Source organism: Rhinolophus sinicus, chromosome 18 (assembly GCF_057876585.1).
Source record: "Rhinolophus sinicus isolate RSI-liver-muscle chromosome 18, RSI-T2T, whole genome shotgun sequence".
Classification (NCBI taxonomy): Eukaryota; Metazoa; Chordata; class Mammalia; order Chiroptera; family Rhinolophidae; genus Rhinolophus; species Rhinolophus sinicus.
The window spans coordinates 10,484,459-10,505,779 of NC_142518.1; the positions used below are offsets into that span (position 1 = coordinate 10,484,459).

Below are 21,321 nucleotides of genomic sequence, written 5' to 3' on the forward strand. Positions count from 1 at the left end.
AATAGTATACAGCCTGCCATCAATAAGCCTGAACAATCTAGGTACAAAGTATAATCATTTTCTAAATCTTTCAGTGTCTGCCAGAAATGTGGAAGTGTATAGCAAATGCTGAAATTGGCTGAATTCCTATAAGGACTAAAATCAGGGTTAGCTCAGAAGGATGATATTGGGTAATCAAGTTAAACAATAAGCTCTTTGTTCTATGAAAAAACAAATACTCCTTTTCACCACCTACAACACCAATAGTATGCAACAAACATGAAATTCAATTCTTTTGATGAAATAATACTTTTGGCAACTTGAACAGTTAGTAGGAGCTTTTCCTTCTCTGCAAATACACTGAGTTGGACAAGTCAAACTAGCGTAGTTAATTTAACTGTTGTTGACCCTTCAAGATACAACTCAGATGTCACCTTAAACCTCCCCCCTCCACCACCACCAGTAGAAAATAACCCTTAAGAGGTTACTTTGCAATACCTCTGTTTGATGAATTATGTTATTATTTGTTGTGCATGTCACCATCCAGTGATGGCCTGGGAGCCCTTATTCTAAATAGTGGTATGCCTAATAAAGTGCTCAGAATGTAGTAGGTGCTCACTAAATATTTAATTGATGAACTTTCAATTACCACCAAATTTATCCTGGGAAGATCTTGGACCGGTGACTGCCTGAGGTCTTCTCAGTGTTGCAGAGGGACATTACCACCAGGAGACTCTCCAAGAGGTCGCACGAAGGGACATCACCTTGGGGAATTCAGGGTTTGGCCCTCATTTGTACAGATACAGAAAACTGAGTGATCAGTGCATTTTATCTATTCTAAGGTTCTTTTTCTCAATACGTATGTGTTGAGAGCTTTCTCTGAGCCTGGCATTCTGTTGGGCACTGGGAATGCAGGAGTTCTGTGGGCATAGTCCCTGCCCTCACTTCCTTTATCACCTGGCTGGGGAAAGAGTGAATTAAACAAGCCCTTACCCTGAAGAGTGGGACTGGCCAGGTATGAGAAGTACGGCGTCCTAGGAATGCATAATGGGCGCACCTAAAACACTCTGGGTGCCAGCGGGGCTTCTGGACACATTCCCAGAATACACTCTCTCCAGAATACAGCTCTCAGACCTGATCTGCAAAGTCAGAATATTCCTTTCTTAACAATGAGCAACGGAAGACTCTCACGGAATGGAAATGTACACATATCTACATGCCCCTCCCCCCAATCTCTCTCCCAGTAGTGAGACCCACATGGGAGACAGATTATAATGGCAAAGTTGTTTTGTGAGTAAGAAATCAAAGCAATTCTTTCTGTTCAAAGGCATTAGGTTAGGAAGATAGGGCCTCCACCCCCACACTAGAGAGAGCCTTGCGAATAGGGCCATTATTTTTGAAGTTCTCTGTTTTTCACCAAGATCCTCTCTCTCCCAAACATTGCTTGGATAGGCTCTTCCAGACTGGCGTCTCTGACTCTTTCTTTGCTAGGTTTCCACTCTTCTGATAAGACATTGCTTCTTTAGATTTGTCAATGCCTGTGATCATAGTATAGAGTATGACATGGTCTGTAATTTACTGTCAGTAGATAGTGTAGTAGTAGTAGGAGCCTGTGCGTGCGTGCATGCGTGTGTGTGTGTGTGTGTGTGTTAAATTAGGGGCTGGCAATGACCTTGCTCAGGACTTCACACGCCAGGGGTGGTCAGCTGTATTACTCAGGGAGTCCATATTCCAGCTACTATAAATGCTTCTGTTAGCCATAGTTCAATTAATACCAAGGCTTTACTAAGCAGCAAAATGAAGGTTAGAAATGGGTTTTCATTGGTGAAATGAATAGCTTGTTAGTATAACGGGTTTCAGAAATGGGCTCACACTGGTGAAATCAATGATATTCAAGATATGTGCACTGTGTAAAATCTGTGAGACTCTCCTCACCCTTGCACTGACAAGGTATAAGAACCTGGCAAGTCTGAAGCCTGTTGCTTTGATACTACAGGCTAAACGTCTAAATGGTCCTATGAACTCTGAGGGTTCCAAGTTTCCCAATGCCTCCTATAAGGCTGACAGAATCTTGCTCTGTAATAAGTGGTGAGTCCTCCTAGGGTGCCTTGCATTTCATGCAAAAATGATAGAGAATTGGGACTTTGTTGAGCTTACTGTTCAGAATTGTTTTGTGCCTCAGGCTCATGGCTGTGTAATAAATATCCGAATAAATGGGCCCATATTCAGGTTCTATCCATAGCCCTCAGGAGCCTGGGAAGAACACCCCCTACCCAATGAGGAGCTGTTTCCTTTTGACCTTCACCTTCCTGGCAAGCACACTTCTTAACAGAGACAATAATTCCTTGAGCAAAAGTGAGAATAATTAATACAAACAGAACACCAGCTGTGCCCTTTAAAGACTTGACAGTCCTTGAAGACCTAAAATATTACCCCAACAATGAATTCCAGCAGAGATAAGCAAAGTGCTTTACAGGGCCTTGGGCAAAACCTTGACAGTAACCTCTTTGCCGCATTTAAGATAAAAATCTAAACAAAGAATGGGTCTATCAGAAATCAGGTTGGTCTGACCCAAGGAAGAAGAGAGTGACCCAAGATCTGGAGAGCTAGGCAGGAGCTATTCTTTCTCTCACCAGCATTGGGAGCTACACGGCACTCCTGCTATGCTCTATTCCTTAGATGTCAATCACTAAGCCTGGCCCACATTCAAGAAGTGGGGAATCAGACCCCACCTTTTGAAAGAAAGAGCGTCAAAGAACTTGTGGACAGATTTCAAAGGCACCAGTGCCTACGTTAAAGATGTTATAAGAAACAGACCTCTAAAATTCCTATTTGTCGCAGGAGCAGTAATAGCTACGCTTCTCTTGAGCAACCAGTTTGTTTTTATGTTGTAATGTTGTGAATCACTCTGAAAATTGTATTCTCCTCTTTTCTCAGCAGTCAGGAAGCTCAAAATAAAAAATTGACTCACCTCCAGCTTGTGTACAAGACCTTCAGGCATGTGCTTTATGCATTCAACTCACTCATGACTCCATCTTATTTTTTCTATCCTTTCATTTTCGCTTTACTCTTCTCTCTCTCTGAATGACATGATATATATCTATACACGTATACACATGTAGGTCATGGCATATTGTGTATAGCGGTATGTTTACAAGCCACCCAAATTCCTTTTGAAATAAGAATGTGTATAAATAAATACAATTAAATTTTTCATTTATCTTAAGACTTGAAGTCACTTGCACAGTTTGTTTTCTTATTAAAGATAATTATTGATATTTTTGTTCCATACATACTTATACTCAAACAGAAAATCATGAAGTGAAAATACTCCCAAATCTCACAACCCAGGGAAAGACATTATTAACATTTTGATTAATAGTCTTCTAAACATCTCTTTATAAACATACAAGCAATTCTATATAAATGGAAAATTTTAAGCTCACTATACTATGTATATTTTCTAGGTCAATTTAAAACATGTTTATCATTTTTAGTAGCTGCATGGTATTCCATTGTACCATAATTTAACTACAGTGCATTTTTTTTTTTTAAAGATTTTATTGGGGAAGGGGAACAGGACTTTATTGGGGAACAGTGTGTACTTTTTTTCCAAGTCAAGTTGTTGGCCTTTCAATCTTAGTTGTGGAGGGTGCCATTCAGCTTCAAGTTGTTGTCCTTTCAGTCTTAGTTGTGGAGGGCGCAGCTCAGCTCCAGGTCCAGTTGCCATTGCTAGTTGCAGGGGGCACAGCCCACCATCCCTTGCGGGAGTCGAACCGGCAACCTTGTGGTTGAGAGGACGTGCTCCAACCAGCTGAGCCATCCGGGAGGCAGCTCAGCTCAAGGTGCCATGTTCAATCTTAGTTGCAGGGGGCACAGCCCACCATCCCTTGCGGGACTCGAGGAATTGAACTGGCAACCTTGTGGTTAAGAGCCCACTGGCCCATGTGGGAATCGAACCGGCAGCCTTCGGAGTTAGGAGCATGGAGCTCCATTCAGCTCTAACCGCCTGAGCCACCGGGCCGGCCCTACAGTGCATTTTGACACTCCATTTCCTGGACACCTTAGAAGCAACATCACTGATAAATGTATTTTGCATCTTGCTGGGACTTTTGCCTTTAAGGAGGTGAGGCATGGTGGCTGAGGCCATTGACTTTATAGAGTCTGGGTAGGGGTTCATTAACTATTGCTTTAGTTTTGAAATCTCAAAGCTGGATAGAAGTGTTTTGCCCACAAAATAAAATGGCACTTTGCCCAAATTTACAGAAATAATTAATAGATGGAATTTCCCCAACGTAGACATTTACTTTCATGTATGTGATTACATTTTTTTGGCGTCTGCTACTACTGTTTTGTATTCAACTCTAATAAAAAATGGTATAGGATTTACACAGATTTTCATAATTAATTATTTAAGACTACATATCAGGATTTCATGGCGGTCTGTGACTTTCAGAAGCTCCGTCACTGGAGATCTGGTTCCATCAGATGGATTTAGGGAATATTCCTGAGGAAAACTCCACCCCCGTCCCAATCATGTCAAGAAAAAAAAATCGATTCAGCAAACTGAGTTTGTTTAAAAAATTCCGTAACGAAACGACTGGCGGAGAAAACAGTATGCATTCAACATGTATTTAGCGCCAACTAAGTGCGGAGAACGATGCTAGAAGCCGGGGCGGTTCAGCCAAGGTGAACAGGACGCAGCCCGGATCTGGCAGGAACTCGGAACAGGTACACGGTGCTGACAGCTCTGGTGGAGAGGCAGAACTTGGGGCAGGTGTCCGAGTCAGAAACCTCAAATTCTGAAAGCCATTACATCTCTCCTGCCTTGACAGTCACGAAATATTTCCCTTTATCCTCAAATCAGTCGAGCTCAATTCCGAAGAAGAGCAACAAAAACAAAAACACAACAACGCGACCCCCAGCCCGCTCCCTGCCAAACGCTGGAATAGTTCTAAACTTTCCCCGTAGGATAATAAAGTGTACCTTCCGGTACCGGTAATCGTCCCCAGAAAACTACAAATCCCAGTAGGCTGCGCGCACATTACGGCGGATACTCTCCCCGTCTCAGCACGCCGCATTACGCTCCAATCCCGATCCGGGCCTGTAGCCGTGGCCGCACAGCCTGTTGGGACTTGTAGTCAGCTAGAGTTTCCTTTCTCCGTCTGCGCAGACGCGCGCGGTCTCTGTACGCCTAGTGGCTCTGCAGAAGCCCGGCCCCGGCCTCAAAGATCCCCACCCCCATCCTGCTCCAGCCCCTCGGGGGGTCAACCTCCTCCGGTCACGTGGGGAGCCTGACGTGCGGCGATTGGCCGTAGGGTTTCAGGGGCGGGACGCAAGGCCCTGCGAGGTTGTGTGCCCCTTGTCGGGCCGCTTGTTTGGCTGCTGCCGTCACCTCATGGCGACGCGGGTAGAAGAAGCAGCGCGGGGAAGAGGCGGCGGTGCCGAGGAGGCGACTGAGGCCGGACGGGGAGGACGGCGACGCAGCCCGCGGCAGAAGGTCAGTCTAGGGGGCGTCCGCGTTGTTGCTGGGCCGGGGGAATGCTCGGGCTAGCTTTTTCGGGGTCCACCTCTTCACTCTCCCCGGTTTACCTTTAGCCACCGGACGAACATCCGGCCCTCATCTCTCTCGGGGGTGACGACAGTGGGAGCAGGTGGAAGGAGTGGGACTGGGATGTATGGAGTGGGAAGGGGCGACTGTGGGGGCTTTGGGGCGCGCGGCGGAGGGGGAGGGAGGACAGGGGGCGCAGCCGGTTGGGAGGGGGAAGGGGTGCGAGGCGGGGGCGCGCCAGGTGTGACAGCCACGTGCGGCCGGCGCCGCTGGCACCAGGTCTCTCTCACAACCCCCGCCCTCCGCTTGCTCCCTGTGCTTCTTGTGCTGGGTGCTGCCATTGGGGTCTGCGGTTGGGGCTACGGGCTCGCCCTCGCGCCCGGCAGGTGCGCAGGGAGCGCTGCGGGGTGCGCGTGCGAGGCTGTTGCGCAGTAAGATAACCGCGCGGGAGCCGGAGCTGCTCTGCGCCCCCCTTCCCCCCGCCCCCCTGCGCTCCCTGTCACTGAGCGCGCGGGCGGTCGTCGCGGGTCCGGAGGGGCCGCTCGGTCCCCAGACCCAGGCACCCAGGGGTCGTCTCGGGGCGCCACCGGCTTGGGTGCACGTGGGGCCGGCGATAGGGGGGCGATGCTGGAGGACCTGAGTCCCTCAGAGTTGGGATCCGCATCGCGTGGTAGCTGGTCTTCCCGATCCAGCCCCTCCTCACCCTTCTTGCTCTTTTTTCCTCCCCTTTTCTTTCTTTCCCTTTTTTTTTTTTCCAATTTTTTTGTGAGCGCGAACTTGACCGTCTCCCTGACCCTGCCCTTTGGTCTCTCAATCTGGAGACGGGCTAGACCGTTCCCCTTGCCTTACTTGACTCACGTCAAGGAGTTTTCAGTGTCTCCCTGGATACAGGAAAATCGAGACCTTCAGAATGGGAGAATTCCACTTGTTCTGGAGTCAGTGGGTGGAGTTTCAAAAAGATTGCACAAGGAATGGCGAACAGGGCTTTCAGGGTGCAGGAATGGAGAACTGCAGGGAAAGGGGCTGGGCAGGTGGGAACCCCCTCTCTATTTCCTTACACCTTAAACATCTTGAAACATTGGACGTCCTGCTTGATCACTCAGGGCTATTTAATATTACAGTTAACCCTTGAACAATGCGGGGGTTAGGGGCACCTCCTCCCCGACTAACTTTTGACTCCCGCAAAACTTAACTGCATAGTTGTCCCTCAGTATCCGAGGGGGATCGATTCCAGGACCCAGCAGATACCAAAATCCAGCAGGGGATGTTCAATAACCCTATATGAAATGGCGAAGATCAGTGTGTACAGTTGGTGGCTCTCTGCGTCCATGGACTCCCAACCAGAGATGGAAAACAGTACAGGTATTTATTGAAAATAAATACTGCATATAAGCAGGCCACGCAGTTCAAACCTGTGTTGTTCAAGGGTCAGCTGTACTTAATTATGCATTTGAATACTTGTAAAAATCACTTCTGTATAAAATTACGAAATAATATTTTTTTCTAATGTGATTCGTGAACTTGAAAAAGGAGAACAAAGGTTCAGTTTACATGTGAGCAAGTGTCAAGAATTAGCTTTTTGGGCCCTGTTTCTAAGGTCAGGTATTTTTACGTCTCTGCATGAGGGTGTTACTACTTCTCAATTACCTGTCTTTCTCTCCCTCTCTTTGTACTCTAAAAGAAAGATCCAGTACTTGCAGGACTGAAAAAGAAGCTGTGGACCAAAAGTACTCTAGGGATTCAACACTGTCACTTTGGACACTTCAGGCATTCCCTGAGGGTGGGGAGCCAATCTCAGTGTTTGGTTTCATAGGTCCCCCAGGGGAGGACTCTGACAAAAAGCCACGCAATTGAGGACATAACCTCCCTTTTATGCCACTGGGATAAGGACAAAAAGTCTGAATAAGGAACTGAGGTTTAAGCAACTAGCATTTTAAATGACAGAGATAAGAGGTAATGACTCTTTGAGGCAGCCCTTTGGTTTACAGCTGGTTATGAATAGTCATGTGTCTGTGCTGTTCATTTTTGTTTACTTGTACCGTCTTTGCTCATGCTTTTCTTTCTGGGCATCTTTTTTCCTTCTGATTTCCAATTTACTTGTGATAAGGAATTAAAATACATGGTTAAATATTAGTTTTTGAATTTTCATTTAAAAAATTGGGTGAATAGCTTGTAAAAGTCACTCAAGTTATTTCCTTATGACCCTTAATTTTTTATTTTCTCTGGGTCACTGAATTGAAAAAATATTCCTAATTCTAACTTGACCTCCACTCTATTTTTCAGGAAGCAGAAATGATGTTTAATTGGGTTGTTTTGAAAATATTGAAGGAATTAAAAGAAAAATGACCAACTGCTTTGTCACTCTTCGGTTACGTTATGAGACTTAAAGTGAGAAGCAATTGGAGGTGGGCTTTATTGGTTCCTGGTGTTTTAACCATCTGCTTAGTCACTCTTGACCTGCTAGGTTAATTGTGGCATTGTTTCATAACTAAATCCATTTGAATGGTCTTTTGAGGTAACTTTTTTCTTCTAAAGTTAATATTACAGTTTATTTCTAGGGGGTCTCTTGAATTGTCTAAAACTGTCCTGTCTAATATGATAGCCTCTAGACACATGTGCCTACTTAAATGTTAAAATTAAGTAAAAAAATAAAAATTCCGTTCCTTAGTCATACTAGCCACATTTCAAGTGTTAAGTAGTCAGTGGGTCCAGTGGCTACTGTATTAGAGCAGATCTAGAGTATTTCCATCATTGCATAAAGTGCTAATGGACGACATTGGTCTAAAAAGATGGGATGCACATTATCAGGTATTCCAGGCATTTTTTAGAACACCAGCCTCATTCATATTACTTCCTAAACCCCTATGTAGAATTTGTTTTATAAAGGTTGAGCAGTTAGTTTTAGGTTTGCAGGAAAATTGAGCATAAATTGCAGAGTTCCCATATATCCCCCCACACCCCTTTTCCTTATTATTTACATCTTGCATTAGTGTGGTACATTGTTAGAATTGAGGAACCAATGTTGATATACTATTACTAAAGTCCATAGTTTACATGAGGGTTTCTTGGTGGTGTACATTCTGAGTTTTTACTGCATATTTGCACACACATTAACTCTTTCAGCATCACATGGATGCTATGGAGAAGGCTGGGCAGCTGTCATTGCCCTTAATTTACAAATGACAAAACTGCTCACCAAGGTCCAGTGATTTGCCCAAGGGGTGAAGCTGAGTCTGGAACCCAATAAATATTCTTTCATCTACACTACAGTAATAAGTAGTGTAGTAGTTGGTAAATAGTATGGATTTTGGAGTCAAGACTCTTGGCTCTCTGCCATTTATTAGCTGTGCAACCTTGGACAAGTTTCTCAATCTTTCTAAGCCTCAGTTGCATCATCTTTAAAGTGGGGGTGACGCTAATGCCGACCACATCGGATTGTTGTGAAGAATAAGAGTTGTTGTGAATCATTCAGCAGTGTTGGGCACGTAGAATTTTACTTCGTTTGAAGGGGAGACTATATGAAAGATCCATTTGTCTTTTAGGGTGCTGTTAATTTTGTAAATCCATTTTCCAACCTTTGTATTCTTCCCTCTTCCCAGAATCTGTGATAGACACAATGAGGAGAAATCAGTTCACCGTGGGGCAAGAGTATGGGGTAGGAAGAAACCATTTCGTTATCTTGTTTTTCTCCCCATTTGCGGACTTGATGAATTTCCACTCTTCTGGCACAGAGATGAAGTAGTAAGAATCAAAGTGATCTTCTATTTACAACATTGTCGTCTTAATTCTGTCATCAAGCTTTGGTAAATTTCATTTTCACGGGAACCAAACAGGCAAAGCAATAATGAGAGCAGACCAGCCACAGCATATTCCTCTAGTAATACCACGGTTTTAGACTGTAATATGCTACGTGTATTTATTGTATGTGACTGAAAGGTGTTTCATATATTATTTTGTGTGTCGTTTATATTGACTTTGGCTAGAGAAGTTTTACTTAGGAATGCATGTCAAATCCAGATGCCGTAACAGAGTGTGTGTGATTTGCTTTTGTGTGGGATTCTTTCCAGGATTCACTATAATAGATTTCTTTTCAATGGATATACTGTTCAGATTTTACACTGTTTAGAGTTGTGTTTCTAAGGAAAGATATTTATGAGTCCTCACTGTTTCCTGCACTGTGCTTGGCACTTACAACGTGCTTGCATATGAATATGTCCTTTGCATAGTAGGTGGTATCCCCAGGTATGTAGATAAAGCATCTGAGGCTCAGTCAGGGATAAAAAAACAACAAAAAACCCTTTGCTTAAATAACATAGCTCAGAGCTGGTGATGTTGACCTAGAGTTGGTGTGTGTAATTGATAGTGCAACTGATGTACCCTACTGCATGGACAGTTTCTGCTTACCTAGTAAGCTTTCACCCACTATCCTGAAGCAATCCCTTTGCCTCTTCCTCTCCTTCCCACCCCCCTCCCCCCAGTTCCTTTTCTGATTATTAGTAACTTTTAGTTAATGTGACAGTATTTAAAATGTGTAGTGTACACATTTAATATAGTATTTATCAATATTGAGAATTAGTTATGTTTAAAATATTCCCAAGTGGGACATTTCCAGAAGAGGATAAAAATAGGTCAGGTGATCCTTTAAGGGTTTGAACCCTGAGAGTATATTTTAATGATTCAATTTATTTCCTAGTTGAAATTCTCTTGGTACTTACAACTACTTAAATTTTATTGCTTGAAGGAAAAGATATATAAAATGACCAGTGTTGTCCTCCTGTGCTATCAAAATAATTTTATTAGCATTTCTTGCTCAGGGTGTTGATTTGCATTGTTTCATTTCCAAAATGTCCCCAGAATGACCCTCATCCCCCACTTCCTGCTCTAGTCTGCCATGAGTAATATTGCTAAACCCTAGTTTTTCAATTTTCTTCTTTCCCTCCTCTCAGGAAGGTCAAAGTAGAATGGTTTGGCAAGGAAGATGTACCAGTAGCTTAGAAGTACATTTCTTTAAGGATTTTTTGGATTGACGTGTGGGCCATATTAAAAGGGAGAATATAGGTGTTTTGCATGATTTGCAAATGCATCCTTATTCAGATATTATTGTAACAGTTCTGCACACTTGCAATTTATATTAATTATATCTAATATTCTTACTACTTTAGAAGGTAGGTACTGTTTATCCCTAGTTGACAGGAGGAAACGGAGAGATTGACCTCTTCCTGGCCACACAGGAGGTAGTAAGTGGTATATTCAGTGACAGCCATTCCCCCTATTCCGTTTAGTTTGTGCTCTCTTAACACATTTTTTGAGGGTAGTAAATAAAAATGTGGTCCTTGTTGAATGTGAGCAAAACTTGGGGGTAGGTATGAAAACAAATTATGAAGGGTGGGGTTGGGTCTTTAGGGGTACGGAAAAGCTATTGTAACACAGGAACCAGGGGAGTTTTGAGCCTTATAGGTCTAATACCTTTTGTTTCATTCACTTAGGCCCTAGGTTGAACTTAAGACATATGACTTGGGACGCGTGCTGTACTATAATTCCCTGCAAAGGCACCTCCGTGTGTAATTTGGATAAATTGAAAGGTAGAGGGTTTAGAGAGACCCCTATTTTAAACCTTTTAAGGGCCCCACGACACCATGTTAACAAAGAGCTGGAGTTGTCTGGGTCAGTAGGACAAGGAAACAAGGCCTGATGTTTCAGAGGTGCATCATGGGTACACGTGGAGCTGGCGAAGAGTGACTCCATCAGTTGGGACAGGGATGTTCAGTTTAGGTACTTCATAAAAGCAGAGGACCATTTTACATCCCAGGAGTCTGTGGCTTAAAGATGCCAATTGTGTGACCTGGCCCTGCCCCTGTGCAAAGTGTGTCAGGCCCAAGCATATTTCAGTAGCTTTGGGCATTAAAATCTTTGAATTTCCTTTTGCTTCCTAGATAGGTGTTTAGGCTAACAGGTACCGCTCAGATTGTAGATAATCATTGAATTACGGTTTTAGAGCTAGAAGTGATTTTGCAAATCATGGAGTCCAGCAGCCTTCATTTTTATAAAAGAAATAGCCATAGAAGCTAAATGTGAAATCTAATGCCATCATCCTCATTTTTTAAAAGGCAAATGCTGTGCACAGTCTAATAGAGATGTTAGCACCTATTGCTATAGGTAGTAGCCCCACTAGATTTCACCTACAAGAGATCATGAGGCCAAAGCAGCTGTGTCCTTCACCAGCGGGGGAAGTCAGGTTCCCTCATCCTGACGTCAGCACTGGTTTGCTCCTCTTTTTTGTCATTTACCTATTAATGCCTCCATGTGTACCCCTGTCCTCATGCAGACTGTGACATATCTTTCTGGGGCCTTTTGCTGCCAAAAGTGAGGAGTTGGGACAACTACAACTTAACCTTGCCTCCAATTTATATCACTCAGAAGTCCGTCATTGCTCTGGCTTTACTCGTATATTCATTTGTTAATTTTTTAGATAAGAGCTTTAAGGAGGTATAATTCACATACCATACAATTAATACAAGATTTAAGTATTTAAGTATTGGGAAGCTTTCAAGTTCGTGGTGGCAGATAATTTTCAAAAATTTTAAATTTTTCTTGAAAACTCAGGTTTTATATTGGCAACAAATACTGTCAGTTGTTTGCCTTGAAGTAATAGGCTCACTTCATATATTAGAGAAAATGTCTGCCAAATACCCAAGTCTGAATAAACAACCAGTTTGTCTTTAAAAAAAGAAACAAGGTAATCCATGAAAAAAGCTGCTACTTGGGCTCATAATTCAAACAACTGCATTACCCTATTTCCCCGAAAATAAGACCTAGCCAGACAATTAGCTCTAATGCGTCTTATGGAGCAAAAATTAATATAAGATTGTCCGGCTACATCTTATTTTTGGGGAAACATGGTAGTACTTTTCCTCAAGATTGCCAGTCAGACTTTGGTGTGCGGCAGAAGTGCTTTATGTGTACTCTCTGTGTCTTTGCATAGAAAGATGTGTACTCAAGGGTTGATATTTAATACAAACTGAAATTTTTTATTGCTTCTTCAAGGGCATTTTTAAGTAAAAATGGTTTCCGCCTCCTCCGCCCCCAGTGAATACATGGGGGTGAAGAAAACCATGACTTCTAGTATAGTTTCGTGCCACTGCCTTGATTTGTACTAAGGAGCCAGCAGCAGTGTTTCTCATTATTGCTTTTGCACCACTGGTGTACATGTCAATGCCAAAAAGACAAATAACATCTCAGTATTATTATGAAAATAGAATTTGAGCTTGCAGACCACCTGGAAGGGTCCACGGACTGTAGTTTGAGAACCAACTGCACCAGGGTTTTATCTGAAGTGGGGTCTGCTTTTCCTCGTTTCATCTTTCCCACGACCATGCTGTCAGAAGAGAATAGGCTTCTTATTCATGGCCTTATTCCTAAGACTTGTTCTTAGAAATGTTACATCCCAGTTATTACTGACTCAGCTGCTTCATCTTGCTAGTGGAGCGATTCAGTAAACATAGCGACCGAAATATTTTTACGTTTAATTCCTGAGGACCAGTATAAAGTTAGCTTTTATTTGCTAAAGGCTTAAAGAACGTTCTAAACCAAAATATATTCATCATGATTCTTCTGTGTGTGGTAAAATATACGTAACATGAAATTTACCGTTTTTACCATTTTTAGGCATACAGTTCAGTGGGATTAAGTACATTAACAGCGTTGTGCAACCAACAGCACCACCCATCTGAACTTTTTCATCTTCCCACACTGCAGCTCTGTACTCCATTTTCCTCACCCCCAGCCCCTGGCACCCAACCATTCTATTTTCTTTCTCTGTGATTTTGACTATTCTAGGTATTTCATGTAAGTGGAATCATACAATGTTTTGTCCTTTTGTGTCTGGTTTTTTCACTTAACATAGTGACTACCAGGTTCATCCATGTTGTAGCATGTGTCAGAACTTTTTCTTCCTTTTTAAGACTGAATAATATTCTAATGTATGTGTATACCACATTTTGTTCATCCATCTGTTGATGGACATTTGGGTATTAATCATGATTCTTAACTTTAAATGTGATCCTTTAGAACTTCCCCCATAGAAGTATTACCTCCATACCACGCTCAATGAATGTAGGTCTCAAATAATGGCTTTTTCCCCCCTTCCTACTTTCCCCCTAGTTTATCTATATAATGGAGTAATATTCTCACTATTTTAGAATTGTATGGCTAAACTAAATAATGTATTAAACTAAATGATGTATTAAAATGCCATTAATACATTAAAACTTAGTGCATTAATGGCACATAGCAATTAGTAAATTTTAGGATTTTTTCCTTCCTCCTCTCGCTCAGAACTTAGCCTTAGATATACTATGTTAATGCTCTGTTGTTATTCCATGTATCTCAAACAGTAGGCTTAGATATTGACCATGTGATTCCACTTGGGAATAGTTAATTATCCATGATTGAATTTTTTTAAACAGTGATTTGGCAGATATCCTAGCCATAGTTATAAATCGAGGCCAAGTTTAAATGAGATATTTCAATTTGCAGAATTGTTTTAAGAAGGAAATAAATGAGAACCGCTACAAAACTTCACTCTTAGTAGATCCCACTTCTATCATCCTGTAGAAGACTTGAGTGTAAAGATTAGCGGGGACAGACCCAGAGGTCTGTAGAGCAGGGTGAAGGGAGAATATGATATGAAATGAGATACAAACTCCTGCAATCTTCAGACTGAGCTTGGGGTAGTGGTGGAAAAATGAACAAGTATAATACTGTGATTATCAACACAAAACTAACTTCATTACAGTTAACTAATCAACTTTAGAGGTCTTTTTTAAAAAAGTGCAAGTCATACATTCACATAATAAAAAAATTAAAATAGAATGAAAGGTATAAAATGAAAATGTAAGTCTCCCTTCATTTCCAATTTCTAGGTCCACACTCCAGAGATAAACATGGTGAGTAATTTTGGTACTATCCTTATAGAAAAGTTTTATCCATGTACTGTCTTACGTATGAATACATTTCTTATTTATACTGACATGTTCGTCCTGTACCAGATGTTTATCTTTTTGCCTACTCACTGAGACCTTGGCATTCTGTCCATATTGACACGGATACACCTTATTCTTTTTAATAGCTGCACAGTTTTCCTTGTATGGATGACCATTATTTATTTAACAAGTTCCTTATTGGTAGACAAGCAGTGGTTTGGTGAATAAATAGCCTTTGCCCTTGAGTGAGAGTATCTGTGGAGTAAACTAGTGGTGGAATCCACTGTGAAAGTGAATGTGCATTCAGGCGTTGATAGATACTGCTAAACACCTCTACAAAACCAGTGCTCTGCCAACTTACACTCCCCAGGACTCTACTGAGGGACCTGTTTGCCCACACCAAAGTTTGCTTTGTTTTGTAAAATCCTTTAAAATCTGGTGGTTAGAAGATAGTGTCTTACTTTGATTTGCGTTTTGATTTGTATTTCTTTAATTATGAATGAGGTTGAATATGTTTTTGTATGTTGGGCATTTTTAATTTAACTGTGTTTGCTTGTTTAAAAACCCTTGAAAATTGGGTCCCTGACTCATTTGAAGCCCTTACTAATGTCTTTTGGCTAGTGCAAAGTTTTCAATTATTTAGTAAATTGATTTTACTCTCCTTTTAAAGAATAAAATAGCTTCTGAGTTTTTTGATTTCCTTAGAAAGGCCTTTCCCATGCCAAGGTTATGAAAAGATTTTTACTTAGGACTTCTATTTCTTTGTGGTTTTCATTTTTCATGTTTCAGTCTTGGAGAGGTGAGATAGGATATCACTCCCCCCCCCCCCCCCTCCGTATTGCTTGGAGATACCTCAAGTCATTTCTTTCCTTCAAATCATTTTAATTTGGAATTACATCATTTTTAATATAGTAAATTCCCATATATGGGTCTGTGTGGTCTGTTTTTGAAGACAGTGCTATGTAATTAGGAAGTCTCAGACAAGTATTTCATGCCTGAAATAAAAATAAGATCTCATCTTTGGAAGTTTATATTTTGAGATATTAGGAATTTATTGTTTGAAAGAGTACAGGCATATTGTAGAGACAGGTACACCAGAATATAATTATATACTAGTGCACAATCATATATCATTTTATCTGTTAAAAATAAAAACCCTTTAATTTTATTTCATTCCTTTGTTCTAACACAGTAAAACAGACTACTATTTAAGGGAGGCATTGAGTTATATAATACATATTTTAAAGACTTTGATCCAAAATGGTTAAAGCAGAATTTTGAGATGAATGATTGATAAAGCGTTGGCTGTCTGGAAAACTTTGCTATCCAGAATAATTCTTTGAAATATTAAAATATAGTTTTATCATACAAACTATTTTAAGTGACTCATATAAGGCTAAAGTCACTTTTCTAATTTAAAAAGCACATGAACCCACCAACTCCATCCACCTATTAAAAAAAATAAAGAAGCACATGAAAATGCAATTTTTAAAATAGGGTTGTTTGTAAAATTTGTATTTGGAAATGTAAAAGCCCCTGAAAATACTGGAAACGTTCAGGAGGGAGGTTCATATTTAAAAGCGGCTCACGGGTGTCCTGAGCTGATACGGGGTTGTCAGTGTTTCCCTGTAAGTTGCTGCTTCCTTTGCTGGCTCACACTGAGTGGGCCAGCGTGCACTCGCGGCCTCCCATTCCTCTTTGGTAGTTGACAACTCTTAGGGTAAGTTATTAGAAGCAGGGTTGCAGGGGTTTTTAGAGATAATTTATCCTAAGATGCAAAGTTTTTTAAAAAAAATGCAACCATAATGCCTTAAATAATCACATAAAATTGTTTATAGATATCTGTACCCCCAAATTAATCCTGTCTCACCTTCCTCAATCTCAGAGTTAATCACTACTAAAAATGGTATGGGCCTTTCTCAATGTTTTCCTAGTCATACTGGTATCTCTAGCATGCTATGTATTTTTAGATGTTTTAACTTCTTAGATTCATTTTATAACTGCATGAGAGATCTGTTTGACTTTGACCTTTGACTTTCCAAGGCTGACGAATGAAGTGAGGGGAGCGGTGCAGTGGAGAGAACGTAGGCTCTTGAGTTTGACAGACCTGGTTTTGAATTTTGCGGGCCCTTTCTACTGATCTTGGGCCAGTTGCTTCACCTCACTAAGTCTCATTTTCCTTATCTAGGAACAATAAGGCTTACCCCGCAGTCGGATGGGAAAGGTTAAATGTGGGGCAACTGGGCTTAAGTTCTGAAAGTTCCTTTTATCTACTTGATAGATTTCTTTGGGAACCCAAGGCAAGCTAAGGATATCTCCCCAGGAAAATGCATAAATGTGCACAAGCCTTCATACCTGCTCTCTTCAAAGGCCTGGCTGAGCCCCCAGTGGCAAGCACTGTGATTTCTGCTTTCAGCACATGCCTGCCACTGGCTGAAGGCGTTCTAGCTCATTTAAGCAGATGGTAGTTGAAATAATTAGGAAGTGAATGTGGGTGTTGGCTTTTTTTTTTTTTTTAGACCAGTCTTAGTAAAAGAACAACCATTACTGACAACATTTAAGCTCTTTAAACAAAACAAGCCAAAAAAAATATGGTGTTTAGCTTCAACAGTATTTGAAAGAACATAACTGAAAGTTTCAAATTTAAAATTATTCTTTCTCTTTATTCACAGAGTACAGGGAAATAAACTTAATTTTTTTTCTTTGAGGCTTTTAATTCACATGCAGTCTCAGTTTCAAATGTATTGATCCAAGAAGCTATTACAAGTAATAGATGAATACAGAATATTCATGTTCATTTGCAAAAATTTCTGTAATAGTTATTCTTTGCTTCTACAATGAATTGTTGATAAACTGGTGACTGTCCATTTTGAAGGCATTTTTTCTTCGGTGAAGGAGTCCTCTTAGCTCCAAGTATTGAGTCAGTGGAGGGAAGATGGAGAAGTGTATCCTTTGACAGAAGGGGAGTGGCTGGGAGAAGGAAGGGTTATGGGGGTTTAGGGTTCTAGTAAACTCTTCTGGGGCCAAATGGTGTGCTCTCCAGTGTCTGTCAGGCTACAAAGCTATATATGCTGCCCCTGACTACAGACTGATCAACAAAATAAAAATGTGATAGCTTTTGTTTTATGATTTTGTTCAGGGAAGGTTGAAATAGAAATTCATCTTGAAACTACTTATTGTTAGTTTCATTTTTATTTAAGATTGGAATTTAAATAAACATTTTCTCTTCCTCTTGTCTTTCATAATGATAGGTACTATATTAGAGAATTCTGTTCATCTTGGTATTTTTTTAAAAAAAAATGTAATGAAGGTAACTCATGGTGAAAAGGTGAAAACAGGCATGCTGTGAATGCCCCCTGGTCTTCCCCTCTGATCCCACTCACCCAGTTTCTCTCCATTAATATATTTCTTATACACCCCTCCACGTGCATCCAAATTGTGGCATACAGTGCATACTATGGGGTAGTTTTCTTTTTCCCTTTTCAACCTGTCCTTACAGATCAGTAATTATACAACTGTCTTATTCTTTTTGAACAGATGCTATTGTACTCCATTGTATGGATATACCACAGTTTAGTCCATTATTGATTGACATTTAGGGTATTTCTGTTTTTTTTTTTTACTACAAATAATGCTGCATAAATATCCTTATGTATATCATTTCACAAATGTACTGGTTTATTGGTAGGAAAAATGGATAAGAAATGAATTTGCTGGTCAAACCACATGCGGCATGGTGATTTTTTTCCCAACATCTTATGAAAATTTTCAAACAGTGAAATTCAAAGAATTTGATACTGAATAATCTATATTGCCACCACCTAGATTCTACCATTGACACTTTACTTGACTTTCCACTTCTCTATCCATCTGTCTCTTCCCCCGTGAAGCCATGGTGATAAGTATGTACATGCTGAGTTTTAACAAATGCATGCAGCTCTCTCTGTAACCAAGCCTTCATCAAGACACAGGGTATTCCCATCGCCCAGAATGTTTCCTCGTGCCCCTTCCCAGACAATCTCCACCCTGAACTGGACTCCTTAGTGGTTAAACCAATTTATTCCCCAGCCAGGAATGCTTGAGAGTAACCCACACCCTCTCCCACAGAATGTGGTCAAAGTTTTTGATGTGAAAAAGGGGATCTGCCAGTTTTAAGTTATGTTTCTCTTATTGTGAGTAAAGTTAAGCATATGTTTACAAGACACTTGTATTTTCTTTCTGTGAATTCTTGCTTTATATCCATATCGTTTGCCCATTTTTATTGGGTTATAGGTCTTAGCATTCTTTAATTCATCTGAGAATCCATTTATGTTAAATAGAAGATTAATTTTTATCTATGCTTAGCATTTTTAGTACAATTTACATATGTTCTGTGGTGCTTCCAGTGTTCTGTTATTAGTGCAAGTAGTTTTCTTTTTGAATGCTTTTTTAGATTCCAGGAGTAATAAAAATTCACTGTGGTAAAGCTAGAAAACATAGTGAAGCAAAAAGAAGCACCACCCATAATTATATTATTTAAAAATAACCATTATTAATATGTAGATGTATTTCCTCCCAACACTTTCTATGTGAGTGTGTATATGTATATATGTATGTATATGTATATATGTATGTACACATCCACATATGTGTGTATGTGTAAAATATATGGTGCATACTGTTTTGTAATTTAGTTTTATACATAGTATTTTGGGAACTTCTCTCCCTGTTAGTAAATAGACTTTTGTAAGATGGCTGGGCCAGGACATAGATGTGTGTCCAGAAGACAAGTAGTCACGAAAGCAGTGTCTTGTTATGGTTAAGAATGTGGACTCGTAGACACAGACAATGGTTTGGTGGTTGCCAGAGGGTAAGGGGGGTGGGGGGTGGGAGATTAGGGTAAGGGGGATCGAATATATGGTGATGGAAGGAGAACTGACTCTGGGTGATGAACACACAATGGGATTTATAGATGATGTAATACAGAATTGTACACCTGAAATCTATGTAATTTTACTAACAATTGTCACCCCAATAAATTTAATAAAATTAAATAAAATAAAAAAAAAGAAAAGAAAAGAAAATGTTAAAAAAAGAAAAAAAAAAAAGAATGTGTACTCAGAAGCTAGACTGCCAGGGTTCAGATCTTTGCTGTTATTTACTAACTGACCTTAGGCAGGATACTTAGCCATGCTGCAGTTTGCCCACCTGTAAAATGGAGGCAATAATAGTACCTATCTTGTGGCATTATTATGAGGATTCAGTTAGTTAATATAGGAAAGTGCTTACAGTGATGCCTGGGTGTGGTATTTGTGGTGTAAGTGTTAGCTACTGCTGCTGTTTATACAAGCGATGTACCTAAGAAAAGGCATCCAGAATGGGTATCAGAGAGGGCAGCACAGGAGTTGTATTGGCCACATGATATAGAATTCTCTGCTTAAGGAGATGAGGGCTGAGAAATCGTTTACAATTTAAGTAAAGTTGTTGGCCTCAAAATTTGCTTCATATCAGCCCAATGCAGAACCTCAAGTTGGTTCTTGAAAGAGTAGTCTTTACAAACGGGCCTGCTGTAGAGTATTTGTAGACTAGGATTTGAATCAAGCCCATCTGGAACTGGGCTTATTCATAAACAAAAAGATTTTGTCGAGCCAAAGTAAGTCCTCTATTAGCAAATGTGAAAAATACATCAAAATTAATTGCATGGGAGAGAAGGGAAATAAAATACTGTCTTGCTTTTCTAATGATAAAATAATAATAGTATTTTTGTCTAACTTCTGTAATAACGCTTAGGTGCTTTCCATGGCTGGTTTTCAGCAGCCTTTTTGGTCCCTTGTGCTCTCCATCAACTGGCATTGGAGTACCTTTTATGTATAAACTATTGCTAGGAGGATGTGCTTACCAAATAAGTGATAGTATACTATGTGTGACAGAAGTTTAGAGGTGAAAGGAGTATCTGGAAAGACAAAAAATAAGAAGTGTTAACTAAAAATAGAGATAGAGATTGATGAGATAAAATTAGGACAACATGAGATATGATGGTTGTGCACTGTACAGATTAACTTAATATCTTTATGCTCAGTGCCACCAGCTATTAATTTGAGTTGGTTGAATGTTTTGGACTTTCTAAAATCTTTAAACTTTTTTTCTCTGTCTGTGGTAATTGTAGTTGACCTGTGTGCCTTTAATCTGAAAGCCAGAGTAACTTTTAATTAAATCTCCTATGGCATTTTGAAATAGGTGAATGTATTGTGCCTTTTGTCCAAAATTGAGAGAATGAAAAATAGTAATAAGAGGAAATATTTGCAAATCATATATCTGATAAGGGACTTGTATCTAGCATGTAAAGAACTCTTACAACTCAGTAATAAAATAACAGACAACCCAATTAAAAAGTAGACAAAGGATCTGAAGAGACATTTCTCCAAAGAAGGTATACAGATGACCAGTAAGCACATGAAAAGATTCTCAACATCATTAGTCATTAGATGAGATACCTTCACACCAATTAGGATGGTTATCATCAAAAGGACAGTGTTGAGGTGAAGAAATTGGAACCCTCATACACTGCTGGTGGGAATGTAAAATGGCTCACTCACTTGAAAAACAGTGTGGCAGTTCCTCAGAAGGTTAAAATACAGAGTGACCATATGACCCAGCAGTTGCATTCCTAGGTACATACCCTGGAGAAATGTAAACAAATGTTGACATAAAATCTTCTGCGTGAAGGGGGGAAAAATGAAGTACTGATATATGTTGCAACTACAGGGTTTCATCGATGAACCCTGAAATCATTATGCTGTGTGAAAGAAGCTGGACACAACAGGCCACATA

The 21,321-nt window shown here is 40.4% G+C and overlaps 1 protein-coding gene across 1 annotated transcript in view; it reads left to right on the forward strand.

Annotated features, from left to right (window-relative positions):
• The first annotated feature begins 5,307 nt into the window (after window positions 1-5,307).
• Window positions 5,308-21,321, forward strand: part of TXLNG (taxilin gamma) — a 40,815-nt gene continuing 24,801 nt past the window's right edge. The window contains exon 1 of the mRNA XM_019746309.3: window positions 5,308-5,479. Coding sequence (XP_019601868.1) covers window positions 5,378-5,479 — 102 coding nt within the window. The 5' untranslated portion in view covers window positions 5,308-5,377. The remainder of the gene's footprint in view (window positions 5,480-21,321) is intronic.